Genomic DNA, 18,918 nt, shown 5'->3' with positions numbered 1-18,918 from the left:
AAGACATGTAGAAGAATACAGTGTGGCCTAAATGTATGACAAAAATTTGATTTTTTTAAAAAAATTTTACTGGACATGTTTAATAGTAAAAAGTCAAAAATATAGTTTTTTTCTCACAATTGTCGGTATTTTTTTATTTATAGCACAAAAGATAAAAACCCACACAGGCAATCAAATACCACCAAAAGAAAGCTCTATTCATGGGGAAAAAATGGCGTAAATTTCATTTGGGTGCAGCAATGCATGACCGCGCAATTGTCAGTTAAAATAACTCAGCGCCATAACGCAAAAAATGGCCTGGTCAGGAAGGGGGGGAAAACCTCTGGAGGGCAAGTGGTTAATGATAGTGTGTGTGTGGGGGGATTGGGGGTGTACCACCATCTCTGTCCCCACTGCAGAGATTCACCTTTCTCTCTAGATAAAGTAGTGAGAAATCAAAAATAATATAGCTGTCACCAGAACAGAACAATTTTCCATTGGGGTACCTGTTCTGGTGACAGCTGTCCAAGAGGGGATTTTCCCTAAGTTTGGAGAGATTTCTGCTTCATTCACATCTCGTGATTTCAGATCTTGGACAGAATCACTGCAATTCTGCCAGCGCTCACAAGTCATGTGGCAATTGCAGTACAATGTGCTGCACATGGTTGGTTTCCATTATCCATCAATGGCACCCCAAACATGATGCGATTCTGCTGTGATTGTCATGTGACAGCATCGCGGGAAACTGACAAATCTCGTGAAGACTGTCACCCAAAAAGAAGCAGGAGGTAACAAACACGTGAATGGGCTTCCCTATGCGACAACCAGAATCACGTGAAAACCACAATGTCAAAATCGCATAATGGAAACTCTTCTCGTTGTTGTGAAAGGAAGTGAAAAAAAAACTCTTCAAAATAGATGCAAACAGAAAAGGAGGAGAAAAGGAAAAAAGGGTTTATAACAATGCACAACTTTATATCAGCTTTAAAAACATAGCTAAAAAAGGGCAAAAATATGACACTGACATTACTGATTGTATACACAATATAATAAACTGCTTAGAAAGTTAATGTTCATTATGGACAAGCAAAGGGATTTGTACACATAACTCAAACTAATCTTTGTCTGCAAGATTTTATTTGCTAGTAAATGTGTGCATTGATTCAAACTACCAATCTACTAGGCAAATTGGTAGACTCAATCAATAGTGAAGTTGGACAATTCAATTTACTGAGCTGGGATCGATATGGACATTTTTTACTATTTTGTGGCAGAAATGTAAGAAGGCGTAAGTGTAACAATCTAAGAAAAAATGTATTCTATACACAAAGCGCCACCATGACAATCACATTACTGCAAACATGTAAATGTCATGAAAGCAATATAGTGGAAAATCACAAAACTCTTTGCTTTCTCCAGAATGAGCTCAGGATTGGTTCTATCATTAGACGAGTTCATTGAAATTTGCTGCGCATATGCAAAGCACAACATGTCCTGACTTAGAGAAAACGGGAAGTAGGTGATGTAACTTCGTTCCCATCTGACACAATGTCAGATGGGATCAAAAAGAAGATTAGAGGGAAACAAACTGGGCCGCCAGCCAAATGTCTAGTGATGGAGCTGAGAGTGTTCACCTGACTCGTGGCTGGAGGGAGCAAGTCTAGAAGAGGCCTGTGTAAATTAATGTCATTTCAGGGGACTTACCTCAGACATCATTTCAAAAAACAATAAGAGGACAATTTATCATAGTGTTGTGGCTGCAGAGCTGGGTAACACTGATAAAAAAGGAACATCGCTCTGCTGCTTGTGCTGTTTTCTTGCAATTTGTGCACCTGCTTCCCAGCTGGGAGAGTGCGTTGCTTTGTGCTGTCTAATTGAAATGTGATATTGATCTGTGCTCGGCGTAATAATGTTTTTTCATACTATACCTATACATGCAGCATACAATCTCTTGCTTGCCTGTTTTAACAGGAAAATAAATGACCCACACCAGCCAGGATGATGAGTAATGAAGCAGATCCAAAGCTGATTCAAGGGGGGAGGTGAATTTCGCAAAGTAAACACGCACATTTAATGGAATATTCAAATAAGAAAAAAAGAAAATGGAAAGCATGGAGCAAAACAGCTAACGTACAAGCAGGAAAATTCATCATTTTCTATAATATACTAGGGGAAATGCATGTAAACAAACTTTCTAAAAAATTAAATATAGCAGATTATGCACATTACACAAATTTAAGAGAAGTGATTTATGGGAAACATAACATGTAATGTACTTGGAGGACAGTGGTGTCATTTATTTATATATACTATACATATATATATATGTGTATGTGTAGCCCCCCCTAACTCCTCTGAAGACTGATATAGTACCTCCACAGGGCAGGAAAGTGGGCTAGCATTTACTCCAGGCTAGGAAGGGGAGATTAGAACAGAAATTGGGCACCAGTCAGTTTAGGTCTTTTTCAAAGCTTTAATTTTGAACTTGAAAGGACGTGGAAGGAGATGGTTGGGGGTTTCAGATGCCAAGCACATCACTTACAGGCTCCTTGGATTCCAGAACAAAGTCCAGCTTCACAGTGTCAGAACCTGTAAGCCAACCTGGCAACACTGCAAGCACATTTTCAGAGTCTAGCGCGTCCTCCAAGCGAGTCACCAGGCCTTTCTGAGAAACCAGCCTTCATCCTGGCTCTCTCCACAAAGGGGCCTCCCCTGGATCTTCTCACCTTGTCTTGGCTTCTTCCATTGGATCTTCACACCTTGTCTTGGCTTCTTCCACCTCAGGCAGGACAACCTCAGGACAATTTCAAAGCAAGTAGGCCCAGACAGGCTTCTGGACCTAACATGGAGCTCTCTCCAGCTGGACCTCTTCAGGCCTTGGCATTAGGCAAGAGAGTGAGCACATGGCCCACCCCAAATATTCACTCCCAGAATGCAACAGTGGCCATATAACCTCTTACTGAGCTGTCTAGCAGAAATATAAATATTCATAACTCAGTCAATTTGTGCAATTGTATACTATGACCTGTGGCACCAGTGACACCTACTGATGACAGTGAGAAATACACAACCCAACTGAGATTAGGGGAAAGCCAAATAAAGAAACTGTACATGCAGCCTGAGCTAGCTACAGCACAGCCAAAAAACTAAATGTGCATAGTAGCCCCAATTGAAGACCAAGGGCCTACATATGGATTTACTAAAACTGGTGCACAGAGATTCTGGTGCATCTGTGCCTAATAACCAATCTTCTAGCTTCAGCTTGTTTAATTAACCACTTGAGCTATATATACTGATGGGTTTGGCAGTGTTTACGATAGTAACCACTGCCTATGCATATTATCAATATGCATATCGTGTGCTTAACCTGTCCAAGCTAATGACAGGCTTATTGTAAAGCTTACAACTCTGGTACCCATTCTTAGCAGAGCATAAGGCTATTGTAGTAGTGCTGTGTAATGGGGACTTGGAGATAGAAAAGACCTGCTGCACTCAGTGCTTCCTTCTATCTTAGCTAAAGTTTCTGTAAAACTGTTTTAAAAGTACAAATCTTTTTAAACCACAATTTTGTCAGCATCACTTTCTTAGCAAACGCATTCTAAATCTGTCTTTGTTATGTTGCTTTAGTGACTCATCTATAAAATGACGTTACAAACTAGAATTCTTTTTTTATAGAATAAACAAGGACTTTAATGGTGTATACTCATTGCTTGGTATAAGAGGACATATTGCCCACCCACATACGCCAACATCTTCCAAAAGATTCTCTTGTCATTGAAGTCTTACTCTGAGTCACAGTGTATGCCATGTCATACATCATTATGTATCTGATAAACTTATATCAGTAACAAATTAAAATTAATTTAGCATAAAAGCTTATCTCATTTTACAAACTATCAAGATCCTACACATATGGCATTTAAAACCAATAGATATGTAGCCATCTTTTTTTCTAGGGGAGGGGGGGTTTATAAGAAACCTGTAGGTAAATAAGAGAACCAGAACCTTTTGCTAAGTGGAAGAGTGAGTTTGATAATAAAGTCCCCCCCCAATCCAGGCCAGGGCCACTGTAAGCAGAGGGGATTCCCTCACTGGCAAATTAACCAGGAATTAACCAGCAATCTAATCAAAGTAATTGCCAGCCAGTATATAGCATTAACTATAAGTATACATATGCACACCAGCAGGGGAATAATAAAAGCTTTATATAATAAAAGATAAATAATAGTACATACAGATACAAACAGATAATAACTGTAAAGGAATTGATAGGAGTCATGGTGGAGTCAGGGGCGGACTGACAACTCATGGGGCCCCCGGGCAATAGGGGATCATGGGGCCCCTGAGTCCTTGCCCAAACTCAAAAAAGCCTATGAAAAAGGTACCAGGGGCATCTCATGGAGCCCCCTACTGACCCTGGGCCCTCGGGCAGTGCCCGAGTTTCCAAATGGTCAGTCCGCCCCTGGGTGGAGTACATATACCCAGGTATTTATAGTATTTAATAAAAATACCTTCATTTGAAGGTTGGAGCAAAGTTCAGTTGCAGGGGCTCCTAAGGATGATCACAAAGCAGCATTCATCTTAGTGTTGAAGACCTGAAGACAGAATCTGGGATGATGGGGAGATATTGAACCCTATGGACTAAGACTGGGATGCCATTAATGTAAAGGCAGGTGTTCCAATACGTTTGGAACACCTGACTACGGACTAAGACTGGGATGCCATTAATGTAAAGGCAGGTGTTCCAATATGTTTGGTAATATAGTGTATATACCCACATAAGCTATGTGCAACAATAATAAACTAATAAATATAGGAACACTTGCCTAATAATCACTGCTTCTGGTCTGGATCAGCAGCACCACCCTCATGGCACAACATGTGGTCTCATACTTATAAATACAGGAGTGGAGGGAAGCAGATCCCTACAGATATCTAAATTTAGCTCCAAAAGCACCACCAAGTGTTAGCAAAAAATTTAAGTCACGGTATGTATACAAATTCTGTAAATGATTTAAATGCCTCAAACTCAACATTTTTGGTATATGCTACAAAAGAATATAACGTTAAGAGAAAAAGCACTATATTTTCACATACCAATCAACAAATACATACTTCAAGCAACATGCATTATTAATGTGTTGCTAATAGTAGGCAAAGCCTTAAATAAATAATGGAGAATGGAAAGAAATCCATCAAAAACTGGCAAGACCGGTTTAGTTAGGTTGGCCATAGAAGGTTCAAACCTGGCCAGGTCAGCAGGGACTGGTTGCGATTCTAATCATCTGTAGGCAGGCTGATTGTACCCAATTCGATTGTTGTATGACTTGGGTACAACCAGCCTGTTGGATTTTTCAACAGGCCATAGCAGCTAGCAATAATTACTGTGTTCTCAGGAAGAAACCCCCCCACCCCCACCACCTGCCGAGAGAACACAATATCTCCGCAGAAAAACACACATCAAAAATTATTTTGCAAATTAATCAACCTGAAGTTGCATTTCTTTTCATTTGAACCTTTTTGTATTTTGTCTATTTTGTAAATACTTCCTTACAAACATTTTTTAAAGTAAAAAAAAGAAAATAAATATGTGTGAACTGTTTACCTGCTATAGGATTTATCATTCTGTTCAGTTGGTCCTGTGACTGCACCGTCTTTGATACATTGTAAAGCCAGTAAAATTACATCAAAATGTCCTATTTTAGCTTTGTATCTTCCGGTGTAACTTGTATGCATATTGGACACTAAGGGCTCTTACACATGGCTGTATTTAAAGCAGGGGCAGGCAACCGTAAAGAGGTGGAGATCTACCTGAACAACATGTCAATGATCACCGGGCACAGTGTAGCCTCCTCACACCTGATTTAAACCTTTCATTTGCGTACACACGCATCACAATCGCATGCATTGCCTGGCAATCATGGGTTTAAATCAGGTGGCAAGGAGGCAACATATAGCCTCCTCATCACCAGTCAAACACGTTTGGATCACTTTTCAGAGTAGCAGCAGTGCCTGCTGCTTTTGTGAATGAGCCCTTAGTTGCATTCGGCAGCAGCACCTTAGGGCTTGTTCACACATAAAGTTGGGGGGTGGTAAAACCCAGCAGTTTAATCACAGTTTTACTACACCCAATCCATACTCCCTTTAGTTGCTGAGGCAGCAGCCAAAGATGTACACAGCCGCATCAGGAATTAAACTCTGTTGATTTTGATGGGTGCTATCGTTGGCCAGTCATGAGCTATTCAAGTAAATGGGGCCACTCTGCAAGCGCCCTGCAACTGCATGCTTCTGCAGGGACCAAGGGGTTAAAGTAGGTGGTGAAAAAGCAACACAATGCTGCCTGCTTTAACCCCTTGTTTTCTGTACTGCACAAGGTTGCAGAGTGGCCTCATTCACTTGAATGGTCATGCTTAACAGATGCTACACTAACCATGACAGAATGTACAAAGGGGGTGCAGATCAGGTGGGGGTGATAAGAACATATCTTAACTATGGGGTTTTACCTCACCCCAAACTGCAAATGTAAATTAACCCTTACTGTTCTGAGCCCCTAAAAGGCTGTTTTCAAAGTGATGTGCTGAGGTTTACCCGCACTGCAGGTGCAGCAAAGTGCATCTGCAACTTTCCTGGGTTAGCTGCGCTTTGCCATAGACTTCTATTATATCTTGCAGATATTGTGGGATTTTGAAAAAGTGCACAAAAACGCCTTCATTCAGGAGTTTTGGTGCTCTTTCTGAAAGTGCACCAAACCCACAGAATATGATAGAAGTCTATGATTAAGTCCAGCAAAACTGCAGGAACACTGCACTGTAGCTGTGGTGTGAGTAAACTGCAGCACATCAGTGTGAAAGCCCTCTACTATTATTCCCAGTGTATTGCTTCACACTGACCTGAAGGTGACTGCTATCCAGGATCAGTGGTGCATTTAGTATCAGTCCACATGGGACAGGAGCCAGCACTACAGAGGAGGCATCGACTTATGCAGCTCTTGCTCCCTACTACAGCTCCAACTTTACAAGTAGTCCCTCTGTATTGCACTCTGTTTGATGCTCTGGGATGGCAGGTCAGTAAGGCCAGACCAGGGGCGGACTGACCATTTGGAAACTTGGGCACTGCCTGAGGGCCCGGGGTCAGTAGGGGGCCCCATGAGATGCCCCTGGTACCTTTTTCATAGGCTTTTTTGAGTTTGGGCAAGGACACAGGGGCCCCATGATCCTCTATTCCCGGGGGCCCCATGAGTTGTCAGTCCACCCCTGGCCCAGACCATAATCTACTAGTCACCTGGCTGTGATCTACTGGTAGATTGAGATCTACAGGTTGCTGTGCTCGAATTTAAAGCATATGGGCGTACAGAGTAAAATACAGCTGTAGTTGTGGCTATCAGGATCCACAGCTGCAGCATATTTTTGCCCGTAGAAATGCTTTACAAAAAATGCTTTGCACCCTAAATACAGCCGGGTTCAAGAACTCTTGATCGGAATCACTTAGCTGATTAAGTGTCAATTAATCGGTAGCTGGCTAGAAGCTGAAAATCACAAGGCTGACTTTATACAGTCTTGGTGAGCAATATATGTATTTTATTTGTGTATTTGTAGCACTACCCACTTAGGAGTCACTGAGTTTTTGGTCCCCCTAAGTCCTGCACAGCCAGGCAACACTTATTTCCACATTCAGACTTGCATCCAGGAGACAGTAACCAGTCCTTCAGATTGTTTTGGTGTAAGAGTTATATGGGAGGCCCAAGAGTAATGGCAACAGAGGACAAACTCCTTAGGAACTATGTACAAGTCTGTACAGCAAACAGTCTCTTTTGGAGAGCTAGCCAGCATCTCATGTAGTACCACCCCAGACTCCAGATGAATCTTCTCCTCATCCAGCTCTACTGGGTGTATCCCTGGGCAGGGTGTCTTCAACTCCAACATGAACAATCCTGGGTAAAAGCTAATCCAGTTTCCCACCAGAGTGCCTCTTTCCCCCTTACTGGCTCAGGGGGTGCAGGTTTACTCACTCAAACCTTTCTCCTGTGCTGCTGGTGGGTTCGTGGTTGCTACCACGCCTTCTAGCTGGGCTGCTCCTTCCCTGCTGCATAGGTGGTCCTCATTCTGGGGGCCAGTGAAGTTTTCTCCTTCCAATCTTCACTGCCTGTAGGTGAGCCCCTCTCCATCTGGGCCCTCTTCCAGGCTCGTGCTCTCCATCCTCACTTCCTCATCTTCCACCCAAACTTTCCCTTTCCCTTTGCTGAGCAGGCTCAGTTACTCTTAAGAACTGTCCTGGCCCCTTGCCAAGCCCCATGTTGGGGATTGGCCATGATCCCCTAAGAGTATAGACTAGCCACTCCTTACCTCCGCTCACTGCTTCTAGATCTTTCTCCAAAGTTCTAATGCTGGGGGAAGTCTCAGAGAGCTAGTCTACAAAGCTTCTAAGCTCCTGACCTAAATTTGACCCTCCTGGGTATTACACCCTGGCTGCTACTGATCTCTCCTCACTGAGAATTAGAACTAGAGTTCCCCCAAGTTAACTAGGAGTGTGCTACATATTTAACAATTTTATTCTGGAGCTCTGCAGGAGTATATTTATTAATACATAGATACAGGAGTATCTTGATTTTTGTCTTTGGGGCAGTTGGGAAATATGTTTTCTTGCACATCACATTTTCTATATAAACTCATTAAACCATCAATAACCGCTTCTGTACCACCCTATAACAGACATACTGCTACAAGGCGGCGCGGGTGCGCAAAATCACGTATATATATATATATATATATATATTCGCAGCCTTGGCTGTGAATCTCCAGGTCCCTGCTGGTGAATCCCCGTCGGCACCCAACGATCTCCGAGGGAGAGACCAGGGGAGAGACCTGTATGTAAACAATACAGATCTCTCCTGTCAGCTCCTGCACACTGCTTTGTATGGCTCTGCATAGCAGAGTGTGCTAACAGTGAAACACAGACACAGCCCAGCTAGTAAAACAGCACACAGTTAACCCTTTGATCGCCTCACATGTTAACTACTTCTTGCCCAGTACCATTAGTACAGTGTCAGTGCTTTTTATTAGCACTGGTCACTGTATTGGTGTCACTGGGGATGTCAGTGACACCAAGTCAGTTCCCCCCAGTGTCAGAGTGCCCACCGCAGTCCTGCTAAAAGTCAATAATTGTTGCCATTACTAAGAAAAAAAAAATTCCAGTATGTATACCACCATTTTTAAACGCTATAACTTTCACATAAACCAGTTAATTTACACAAATTGGGATTTGTTTTAGCAAAGACAAATAGAAGAATACATTTTGGCCTAAATTTATGCCGAACTTTGTTTTTTTTACATCTTTGTACTGGACATTTTTAATAGAAAAAAGCAAAAAAATATAGTTTTTTTTCTCGAAATGGTTGGTCTTTTTTTGTTTATAGAGCAAAAAATAAAAAACACACAGGCAATCAAATACCACCGAAAGAAAGCTCTATTTGTGGGGGGGAAAAATGACTTAAATTTTGTTTGGGTGCATCCTCTGGAGGGCAAGTGGTTAAAGGCTATTTCCAGTCACAGAGCTTAATGCATAGTTAAAAAACACATACAGTATGGGATCCTACCAAAATATTTACTATTGCACACACCTTTTCCTGCTATGTGGCTTCATAGCACATGGTAGGCATAGAAACACTTTTCAATGCCTGTTGTCCTGCAGACTTGCTGTCACACCTCACGCCAGCTCCCTGGGCTGCTGATGAGTACATGGGTGATGTCTACTCGGAGCTATTTCCATCCTACAAACCCATCTAACTACTTTCCTCTCTCTCCCATCAGCTCACAAAGCAGGCACATCTACTTCTCTATATGACTTTATGTGACAGCCCAATATATAATGCATTTCAAGTAATTCCTCTAGCTGAATTGAATAATTACTGTTGAAAGAATGTGTAAGTGAACTAAAGAGTGTTTTATGTATTTACCTGCAGCTGTTTATAAAGTAATATATTATATTGTTGAACAAGCTTTCTCCTTTTTTGCTTTCTTTACTAGGAAACATAGGAGTACCATACTTTTATTTGACCAAATAACAGAAAGTGTAGCAAAAATGAAATAAGATAAATGAGGCTGTAGAGCACATGTATCAAGTTCTACATTTCGGAACGTACATGCATACAATTTGTATTAATTATTTAATATCAAAAGCGATCGTCTGCCACAGCAAGCACTTAGTTACCACTGATGATTTCTCAGTTGTTTTGGCCGAAAAATGGAACACCTGCTGGATTGTGAAAACTATGCAGGACCTTGGTGGGCAGATGCCAAGCAGTAGTCCCTAACAACTGGTGGAGCATTCCCAGTATATTACTAGCAGTAATACAGCAGAGGTGAGAACGCACTGTTGACTTGGCTATCAAGGAGAGCAGAGACAAAATGAAGAGCAGCAATATTATGTTTTCATTCAGTCTTTCTCAAAACGCAAAGCAGCAGGTAGTGTTTTCTGAGTGGCCAAATCAAAAAGGGGAAGAGGCACAACACCAGTGCTGCTGTCTAATGGATCTGTAGCACTGTTAGCAGCGAGCTAGAAGTACAGTGAGAGCTGTACCAAGGGCGGACTGACCATTCGAGCACTCGGGCACTGCCCGAGGGCCGGGGTCAGTAGGGGGCCCCATGAAATGCCCCTGGTACCTTTTATAGGCTTTTTTGGGTGTGCTTTGAGTGTGGGAAAGGACACAGGGGCCCCATGATCCCTTATTACCCAGGGGCCCCATGAGTTGTCAGTCTACCCCTGAGTTGTACTATCATGGAGAATTAAAATGCCACTTAGCCTTAGTAGGAGACCCATTTACACACAACTACAGAGCCCAGATAAAGACCTTCTTAGAAGTTCATATCCAGTGAAAAAATTATTATTTATTTATTTCAGGTACTTATATAGCGTCATCAATTTACGTAGCGCTTTACATATATATTGTACATTCACATCAGTCCCTAACCCTCAAGGGGTGTACAATCTATGGTCCCTAACTTACAGTCATACATACACATACTAGGGCCAATTTAGACAGGAGACAATTAGCTAGCAGCATGTCTTTGGAGTGTGGGAGGAAACTGGAGGAAACTCATGCAGGCACAGGGAGAACATGGAAAAGTCAGGCAGGTGGTGCTGTGGTTGGGATTCGAACTGATGACCCTAGTGCTGCTAGGTGGAAGTACTAACCATTTAGCCACTGTGATGTCCATTATTCCTTTTTAAATTGTCTTTTTTTTACACGAATACTTACTTCTGGCTAAGCCCTACTGACACTTCTACCTTATAGGAATATATCCACCATATAATGTTACACAGCTTATAAAGGCACACACTATATACACTTTAGGGGGTATTTACTTAGACTGGTGAACACAAAATCTGGTGCATCTGTTCACAGTAACCAATCAGCTTCTAGGTTTTATTTTCAAAGCCTAACCACTCTAGGGAGGCCTGCCCACATTGTACTGCAGACGGGCAGCTCCTAAAGGCACATCGGCTTGCCTGTACATTGCTCCCTGCTTCCAGGTTCAGGGCGCATGACAAACAACACAGGGCTCTGTGCAGAGGGAATGGTCTCTTTGTTTCTTCTCCCTTCTCAGTGGAGAGAAGGAACAAATAGATTTTTAGTAAAAATCAGTACATAATTCACACTTTATCACTTGCTACCCCAAAATATTTACCCCTTCCCAGCCTGTGTCATTAGTACAGTGACAGTGTATAATATTTTCACTGATCCCTGTATTAGTGTCATTGGTGATGTCAGTGGCAGTAAGTCATTTCCCACCCAGTATCAGTTAGTGTCAGATTGGCCGTTGCACTATCATTGTTCCACTATAAGTCATTGATCACTGTCATTGCTAGTATAAAAAATACATGAATACAAATTCCAGTATATATACCATAGTTTGTAGATGCTATAACACACAAACCAATCAATATACACTTATTGTGATTTTTGTTTACCGAAGACATGTAGCAAAATATATTTTGATGTTTTAAATGGTTTTTATTGGATATGTTTTATTTTTTTTTTTCAAAATGTTCAGTCTTTTTTCATTTATATAATAAAGAATAAAAAAACAGTGGTTATCAAATACCACCAAAAGAAAGTTCTATCTGTGTGAAAAAAATGGTATAAATTTCATTTGGATACAGCATTGCATGACCATGCAATTACCAGTTAAACTAGCGCAGTGCTAAATAGCAAAAAATGGCCTGGCCATGAAGGGGGTAAAACCTTCCAGAGCTACAGTATATACAGTACATAGGTCTCCTGTCTCCTAATGGTAAGCCTCACTAATGAGTAGGGAGTATTGGGAAGCAGGAGCTTTCTTTTACAAGTTGAAGTTGGCCTATATGTTTTTTTTTAATCAAACAGCATTTGTTTATCCTTTTTTGTATTGTAGCTTAGTAACAATAATGATCAATCTTTCATTACCAGCATGATAACTCTTGAAGAAACAGAAACTGCAAAACACATTGAGATTTTACAGCTGTTGAAGTCCTATTGTATCAGTGTTATCATCTTTCACATGTCATCTTTCATATGCGTATGCTATGGTTGGCTTTAGTGGACTAACAGCTGTTAATGTCTGGTAAAACCCCTTTTTTCCTTTCTTCTGTGTATACCTTCTACTAGGAATGGTTTTTAATGTTGGTTATTTAATAAGATGTAAACTCTTTTAATCACTTGCCATTGGCACCTGCAGGCAAAATCATGTACTTGCAGCACGTCCCCATCCCCACAACCGCTGTGTCCACCAGACACTGCAGAATGCAGATCCGGAACTCGTGCCCTGGTAATCATATCATCGCTATGATCACAATGTCAAAAAAGCTGTTATGAATTAATCCCTTGTGTTGACTATGCTGTAATTGGCCCACAGCTATCACATGGTACCTGGGCCAATCACAGCACCCTGTACGATGTGATTAGCTATAGCAACTAGTGATCACTGCTGTCATGAACGGTTAAACAATTCGTGACATGTAACAGACATTGTAACAGCAATCTTTGCTGTTGCAATGATCTTCATTGTACCAACAAAGCAAGTGTGAAAAAAAAAAATCCTGATCACCTCCTCAGAGTAATACAGTGTTACTCTGATGAAACTGAACTAGTCTGATAAAAGTACAGTATGTAAATAAAATAGTAAAAAATAGAAAAAAAAGTTTAAAAATTGTAAAATGTAAACACTGTCACCTGTCAGCGTCCCTGATCACTGCCACATCAGTCACTTGATGATGCTGTACTGCACTGATGACAATTTGCCAGCAGGCAAGCAGTTAGTTTTGCTAAATCTTAACCCCTTCACGCTGGCGCCTCCCAGCCCTTTAAGGGTTTCAGAAGCCGGGAGGCGGGGTTTAGGATCATGTGACCACCCTGATACGCCGTCACGGCAGTCACATGATCGGGAAAGGTCTCGATTGAAAGAGGAGATTGGGACCTTTCCGTGAGTACCGGACATGTGTGCTGGGAGCATGCAGGGTGCGCACTCTCAGCACATATGTTCTTTTTTAATAGAATGCAAATGTGCGGCAGCTCGGCGTCTAGGCCCAGACGCCGGGAGGCCGCACATTTGCTTTCGGCCGACGTGAAGAGGTTAAAGACTATGTAAACCCAACATTTCATATTTCTGATATGTGCCTGCTCTACCATGTACTTGTATAAAAAATATCCTGTTCTTTTTTTACTGCTTCCTTTGTGTGAAATCCCTGGTCTTGGTTGGGTGAGGATTGGCTCAGTGAAATCCTCTGGAAGGTTAACAAAAACCTATTGCATCTGCAGCTCAGAGCTCTCAGTAATGTGTGGACCACACATAACATACACTAACAATAAGAATAGCTGATGAGCAGAAAAAGTTGGGCAGACCACAAGTTAATGATCACTGATGGAGATAATGTACCTGAGTATTTTGTATTTTTTTTTATTGAAAAAGAGGGCAACATTAAACTAATGCAATATTTTAAACTGTTTTTGGTAAACAAAAAAAAACAGAAGTATCTGGTTCGAAGGATGTAGTAGCAATTCCTAATGAATTCTAAAGGTGCTGATCAGATATTTTTGGTTCTAATTTTGCCCTTCGTGTGCTTCTTCCTTGAGAATAGTTGCTCACAAGTATGGGTGCTGCTGAAAACTGATGACATGAATAAAGTGTGATTGTGTAGAGTGGGATATTTTCTTTGGGAAGAAAACTTGTAAAAGTCCAGTAAAGAAACACTGTCAAATTTTTCTTCAGCCACATTTTTGTAAATTAATTTTTACAAAAAATGCTGCCTCAAAAAATCAACAGTTTAAAGTAAGTTTACATTTTGTGTTGGGACGCATTCATAGTTGTCTTAGGCTGCATAAGACCCATAGACCATAAATTGGACACCTCTGCTCTAAGAGAATTGGACTTTGTACAGGACTAAGAACAGGGAAAGTCTAATAGGTACTTTGTACTTTTCATTTGTAATCCCATTTATTTTGCTGTTGCCTATTGTTTTTTAATATCTTTTTCTTGAAGTATTTTCTTGCACTGTTTTTTTTTAATTCTCTAAACAAGAATGCTACCATACCATAACTCTCCTAACCTCCTCCCTGTGTGGCAGTTAGGGTGAAACATTACTGAAAATTCAGAAATGTTACAGCAGATACAGTGACCACTGTGCTTTTCCAATAAAACACGTGGTGGCATCTAATATTTATGTGTTTAAAAGGTTAACTGCAGAGTCAACTGACTCCAGAGATGACAATCTCAGTCTGAAGGTTCTTAGTTTGTTGTCCCATGAGCTGGAAAATCTTTGTGCAGGGTGAGACTGAGAGTTTTGTCATTACAATGTCTGTATCTCTTTGAGTGTCATACAAAGCAATAAGTGAGGTCAAATCTCCCCACATTGACAGAGGTTTTAACACAATACAAGGAAATCTTGGCAAAAATTGATTAATGCAGAGTATCTGTGTATAAAAAATAAGTATACACATATAACCAGGAAAAGCAAGCATATTTCCAAATATGTCATATTACTTCTGTCTTTTCTTTTGCTGTACTTTGAGAACTGTACAAAGATCATGAAAGGTTGAAATTATTCTCTATTTCCTGATTTCTGTGTACAAACGTGTATGCAATAAAACAATCTAAGAAACCCTTTAGGTGGACACGCTCCCTAGACTAGCTCACTAATTGCATTGCAGTGTAAAAGTGTATTGCATACATAACTAAAAAGATTTGGGGAATATCTTCTTTCATAAGCCAGTTAACCACGTTGCATGTCTGTTTTTCCCCCTATTATCATTACTATATTTTCATATGTACATTTCTAGTCATTGGAATGAAAGATTGTATTATACAGAAACTATGATTAGAGTTTATGGCATGAATCAACCATGTGTACAACACAGCTTTATTTTCATGACAAAAGCACCATTACTTTTTAAGCTTTTAACTTGTGCAATGTATTTTCCAATTTTTTTTTAGAAACATTTACTTAAAAAATAAATAACCAAATGATGGCATTCATGTTATTTGATTTTATTTTATGTAGGTCCAATTTAAATTTTATAAAAGATAACACTAAAATAAGGTAGCTAAGACATGTAGCATGAATTTGAGCCTATAGAAAAAAATATAAGGCCTTGGGGAAAGAGATTTTAAATATTAAAGATGCTTTTTAAATATTAAAGATGCACACTTACCGATGGTCCAGGGGGACCTTCAGGACCAGGAAAGCCAATATCTCCAACTGGACCTCTCTCACCCTAGAATAAAAAATAATATGTTAAGAAGAGATGTACCGTTCTATAATTAATTTATAGTGCACCTGTAACCTGTTAGATTTAGTCATTACTGTCCAGGCAGCAAGCTAGTGGTGAATTCATCACAAAGCTATGATAGTGCAGTGGCAGTGAAGGACCTATTTGTGCTGTCTGCCTGCATCACAGAACTGGCTGGTCAGAATTACAAATTACTTGGCAGGTAAAATATGTGTATGGTCTTCACTCAAGTCATACCTGGTTGCCCTCTGTTTAACAATGTGAATGTCGCTAATATGCTAAGCTAGGTGATATGTTATTGGTCTGAATTTCCATTCATAGCCTTTATTTTGTTTTAAATTTGCAACAATTAGACATGTAGTCCAGAATTGGTGATGTTTGGGTTTGCTACTAAAATGGGTTTAAGGAAATATATAATCTTGGTGAATTTATGTGAAGATTTTTCCCAAGAGAATTGTTTTAGACATAATGCATTTCATGGCCTTTGAACTTTGGCCATCATACTTAGAAGGGCCAAAAAGGGGGCCTTTTCACTATATATGATGGGGGGAGGGGGTGTCTCAGGGCAATCATAGATTGAGAGATGTTGTAGAGAATACATAGTGATAGATGAAACATTGCTAAGGAGAGAATAAGGTCAGTTAGTAAAATTGTTCTTTTTGATTGCTAGCTCTTTGAATATTTATCCCCCTTGCTGACTTTTTTATACTCTTCTTCTTATTGATTTATAAGTGCATTTTGTCTCTAGTAAATTTGGCCTTATGGCGGCCAGCAAAAATCCTCGTCCCTCCGGGTGGACGACATATGGCATCCTTTCAGGTATGCACAGTTTGCATGCCAGCAGAGCCGAGCAGCGGCGCGATCTGTCACCGGTCGTGTACCTCGGACACGGCCGATGACAGATCTGTGTACCGGCCCAGTTTCCAGTACCATGTGACCTGCTGTGACCAATCACAGCAGGTCACATGACAGTTGTATACAATGGATGGCGTCCTTTCATGCCATCCATTGTAAACAAGTGTGGCTAGCTGTGAATGGTCACAGCGATCACATGCACAAGCTGGGCCGATCACAGCCCAGCTGTGTCATGTAATTAGCTGTGGCCAAATCACAGATAAGAAAAAAAAAAATACTGAAAGAATCGATTTCATTCAGGTAAATGCTTGCTTATAGCAAAGTAATTCTTTGCTATAAACTAATTGTGTAAAACAAAAAAAAATATATATATATAGATCACTTCCCCAAAGTAGTACAATGTTACTATGGTAACATTATACTACTTTGGTCATAGTGAAATATGAAAAACAAATCTTAAAAAATAGAAAACAATTTAATAAAAAATAATAAAAAAAATTTAAATTTTTTTTTTAAATTATCAATTTTTTTTCATACTGTTACCAGTCAGTGTCCCTGATCACCGCCATGCCAGTTATATGATGGCGCTGTACTGCACTGGTGACAGTATGTAAGAAAAAAAATAGTGAAAATCATTTTTTTTATTTCTTCATTTCCGAAAGTTTATGACAAAAAAATTACAACTTCACAAACCTCGCCATGCCTGTTATGAGATACGTTAGACTGTCTACTTTGCAAAAAGGGGTTATTTGTGGGATATCTGTACTATTCTGACATTCTTGGGCCTCAAGAAATTATATTGGCCGTCAGTACTTCAGGATTGATCAATTTTCAGATATATCCCATAGTTTGTGAACTCTATAACTTTCCTACAAACTAAATAATACATCCTAATTTGGGTTATTTTCACCAAAGACATGTAGTAGAATACATTTTGGCCTAAATTTATGAAGAACAATTATTTATTTGCAAACATTTATAACAGAAACAAAGAAAAACGTGGGTTTTTTTCAACATTTTTGGTCTTTTTTTGTTAATTTAACAAAAAATAAAAACCCCAGCAGTGACTAAATACCACCAAAAAAAATCTCTAGTTGTGTGAAGAAAATGATAACATTTTAGTTTGGGTACAATGTTGTATGACCACGCAATTGTCATTCAAAGTGTGAGAGCGCTGAAAAATGAATATTGGCCTGGGCAGGAAGGGGGTAAAAGTGCCCGGTATGGAAGTGGTTAACATTGTCCTGCTGCTGGCTAATTTTACATTGCTGCATCACCAGCTAATTTCTTAAGTCTTGTAATAAAACATGTGCCTTTTACCTTTTTCTCTTGTGCATATCAGCCAATTCTCTCTGTTGCTGGCCAATTTTACACTGCTGCATCTATATTTCATCTCTTAATGACAGGTTAAATGATATGTTCACCTTTTGAAAAAAAATAATAAATGCACATGTTTTTGCATGTAAAAAAATGTGCATTTATTTTTTTTGTCTGCAGGAGCCTGTAAAGCATTGCACCAGAATCAGCAGATCTCTGATGCCATGCAGGTCTCCTGCAGATCTGTCAGTATATCTGCTTGCCCGTATGGGATGTACGCACAAGCAGATATACTGACAGGAAGATTCAATGAACTATCAGGGCGCTCCACAGCTCCACACAGGGGAGGGGGGCAGCAGGCCAAAGCTGCAGCATTGGGAACACCTAAAAACGGGTGGAACATGGAAAATATTCTCAAAGGTGAACTTTTCCTTTAAAAGAAATTGGCCAACAGCAGGAAAGTTTGGCATCAACGAGAACAAGAACAGCCACAGCAAACTACTGGCCACTTCCTACCTGCCAGCTGAAGCAGGCTTATTGCTATTTGATGACAAATGCATGTGTAACTACTAAAGCTACATGAAATAAAGCTTTTTTTCAAACTGAAATTAATCAGATTGAGGTGCAGCTACATTATGCAAGGCAAGCCAACTGTATAAGAAAAACAATCAATTCCACAGCCAAATATGTGCTGCCAGTGTGTGCTTTTGCGGAGACTTCCATGAAAATCATACTGCTCTGTAACACCACATACAGTTTTTAAGGCATACCCTTATTGTTAATTAGAGCCAATAATGTTGCCCTCCAAGAAGACCAATAAAGCTACTTCCTGCTGTATTTTTTTTATATTTACATATTTTAATTTTTTTTTATTTTTGCGTTGGTACATGTCCCCCTATGACAATGCTCAGCCTCCTTTGAACATCAAGATTTGCCACCCTCCTTGCCCCCAAAGGCTACAATGAGATTTTCCTCTATGTTCAGGGTCACCAAATTTGAAGCAAGAT

The 18,918-nt window shown here is 40.2% G+C and overlaps 1 protein-coding gene across 2 annotated transcripts in view; it reads right to left on the bottom strand.

Moving 5' to 3' along the window:
- The window catches only part of COL19A1 (collagen type XIX alpha 1 chain), an 895,475-nt gene that overhangs the window by 116,721 nt on the left and 759,836 nt on the right, over nucleotides 1-18,918 (bottom strand). For both annotated transcript variants that reach the window (XM_089681326.1, XM_089681327.1), the window contains exon 45: nucleotides 15,662-15,724. In XM_089681326.1, the coding sequence (XP_089537452.1) occupies nucleotides 15,662-15,724 (63 nt within the window). The remainder of the gene's footprint in view (nucleotides 1-15,661; nucleotides 15,725-18,918) is intronic.

Source organism: Staurois parvus, unplaced genomic scaffold (genome assembly GCF_062004578.1).
Source record: "Staurois parvus isolate SC_StPar_1 unplaced genomic scaffold, SC_StPar_1.0 ptg000264l, whole genome shotgun sequence".
Classification (NCBI taxonomy): domain Eukaryota; kingdom Metazoa; phylum Chordata; class Amphibia; order Anura; family Ranidae; genus Staurois; species Staurois parvus.
Note: the sequence above shows the minus strand (reverse complement) of the source record. Positions and strands in the feature narration are given on the sequence as shown.